The 1,845-nt window shown below is 61.2% G+C and overlaps 1 protein-coding gene across 1 annotated transcript in view; it reads right to left on the bottom strand.

Moving 5' to 3' along the window:
- Positions 1-27: 27 nt before the first annotated feature.
- The window catches only part of EMILIN2 (elastin microfibril interfacer 2), a 50,701-nt gene continuing 48,883 nt past the window's right edge, over positions 28-1,845 (bottom strand). Inside the window, exon 8 of the mRNA XM_007456556.1 lies at positions 28-365. Within this exon, the coding sequence (XP_007456618.1) occupies positions 28-365 (338 nt within the window). The remainder of the gene's footprint in view (positions 366-1,845) is intronic.

Here is a 1,845-nt window from a genome sequence, read left to right as displayed (position 1 = left end):
TCTTTCCCCTTCCCTTGCCCGGCCACCTCAGAGGTGGGACAGGAAAGGATATAAGAAAACCCCACTAAACGTGGAGTACATTTCGTCAAAGTCTGTGTGAGCCAACCTGCCCCCGGTCACCACGATGTTGACGCCATCCCCTGCCTTCAAGTGCACAATAAGGTGGAACGCCCCCGGGCCCCCACAAGTGTGCGCAGCCCCCTGGGGCCGGTGGTATTCCAGGAATTCTCTCTCGTAGCCGGCCGTGTGCAGCTGTGCCACGCTGGCGTTGGCGACCGAAAGGACGGCTTCCACGTACGTGTCCCTCTCGGGGGTGAGCGTGGCCGTGATCAGGTAGCGCCCATCGTACGGAGCTGTGAAGACCCCTGGGAGGAGGAAAGCAGACACCGTTGTTCACGTGACACCATCACAGCCTTTTGCGACAAGCTGACAACCCGGGTGAAGGCAGACCAGCCTCTGGGTTTGCCCTGGGTGGCCTGGGTTTGGGCTCAAAGTCCTGCTCAGCCTCCCTACGGGAGGCAGGCGCACTCAGGGGCGCAGCCCCTCCGCATACTAAACCCACCCAACGACAGTGACAGTCCCCTTGGCCCACACGGCTCTCTGCACTGACCTGGTCCTCACTGGAGACCCAGCAGCAGAGGGAAAACTGGCCCTTTACTGTGCACACTGGCCTGTTCCCCCTCACCCAGGTTTTCACCGTAGGAAGCAGCCACGCCGATCCTGGCTGCCTCTGGGGAGTTTTCTCTGTCACTGAAAGCACCTCGAGGCCAACCTAGAATCGACTTCACAGGCACAATATCCACAAAACGCCTTAGCTGCCTTCTGGGGAGGCAGGACCAAAAAATCCCCACAAAGTCGGTCATTAATGCAGTAAGAAGAGACACCGAGCCAGGGGTGCAGCCACAGCCAGCCCTCCTCCGGTGGAAGAGCCAGGCTCGCCGCTGGACCAGTAGTACCCAGGTGGCATCCTCGCGCAGCCAGAAGCCAGCTGGTATTTAGACACACGCTCGGGGGCTGGGGAGGCAGGGGAAGGGCTGGTCGGAGGTGGGGGGGGATAAGGTTCGCAGATGTTGCCCATTTGCAAAGCAGCAGCACATGGGCCCACAGCCAGACCCAGTGCTGGCAGGAGTGGCCACTGCCCAAGAGCTCTGGGGAGGGTGCCGGACATGGGCCACTGACCATGGGCTGAGAGCTGAGAAGGAATCTAAGGGGCCTGAGTCTTCAACCTGCCCTGAAACGTGCCAGGCCGCCCAGCTCCCTTGCCCAGCTCTTCTCAGTAAATTTAGAGCCTGGGGACAGACGGGCCCCAGCACTCCGGACACATGACCAGCGTCTGCTCAGGGTCACGCAGAACTCCCTTTACTGAAGACCCATTGGAGAGAGCATGGTTCTGGGCATCCTGGGAACAGGAGAGAAATGTAGGTCATGGTCCCTGTGTGCCGAGAGCACCTGGCCTGTCGGCGTGGACAAGCTGTCCCCATAGCCGAGGCTGCGTGGAGGGCCCCGGGGGAAGCCCAACTTGAGCACAAAGCGAAGCAGCCTTCTCACACACACACACACACACACACACACACACACCCCCGCCTCCAAGCCCGTTAAAAACAGAGTGTGATGCCGAGCTTCAGGCCTATGGGCCTGAAGGCCAGGAGCCTCGTTTTCCCACGCTCTGCAGTTCATTCATTCTGGTGCTCGCTAAAACCCGAGGCCCGCAGTTCTGAGACCCGCGGCCAGGGCGACAACTCACATGTCTGCCCGCAGAGAGCCGATTCCCTCCCAGGGGCCATGCAGAGCCCCGGCCACAGCGCGCACGTGACACCCCGGTCCGCTGGTGCCTGCGGGGGGGGG

This window comes from Lipotes vexillifer, unplaced genomic scaffold (assembly GCF_000442215.2).
Source record: "Lipotes vexillifer unplaced genomic scaffold, Lipotes_vexillifer_v1.1 scaffold429, whole genome shotgun sequence".
In the NCBI taxonomy this organism is placed as follows: Eukaryota; Metazoa; Chordata; class Mammalia; order Artiodactyla; family Lipotidae; genus Lipotes; species Lipotes vexillifer.
The sequence above is the reverse complement of the archived record's forward strand: the minus strand, read 5'-3'. Positions and strand labels throughout refer to the sequence as shown.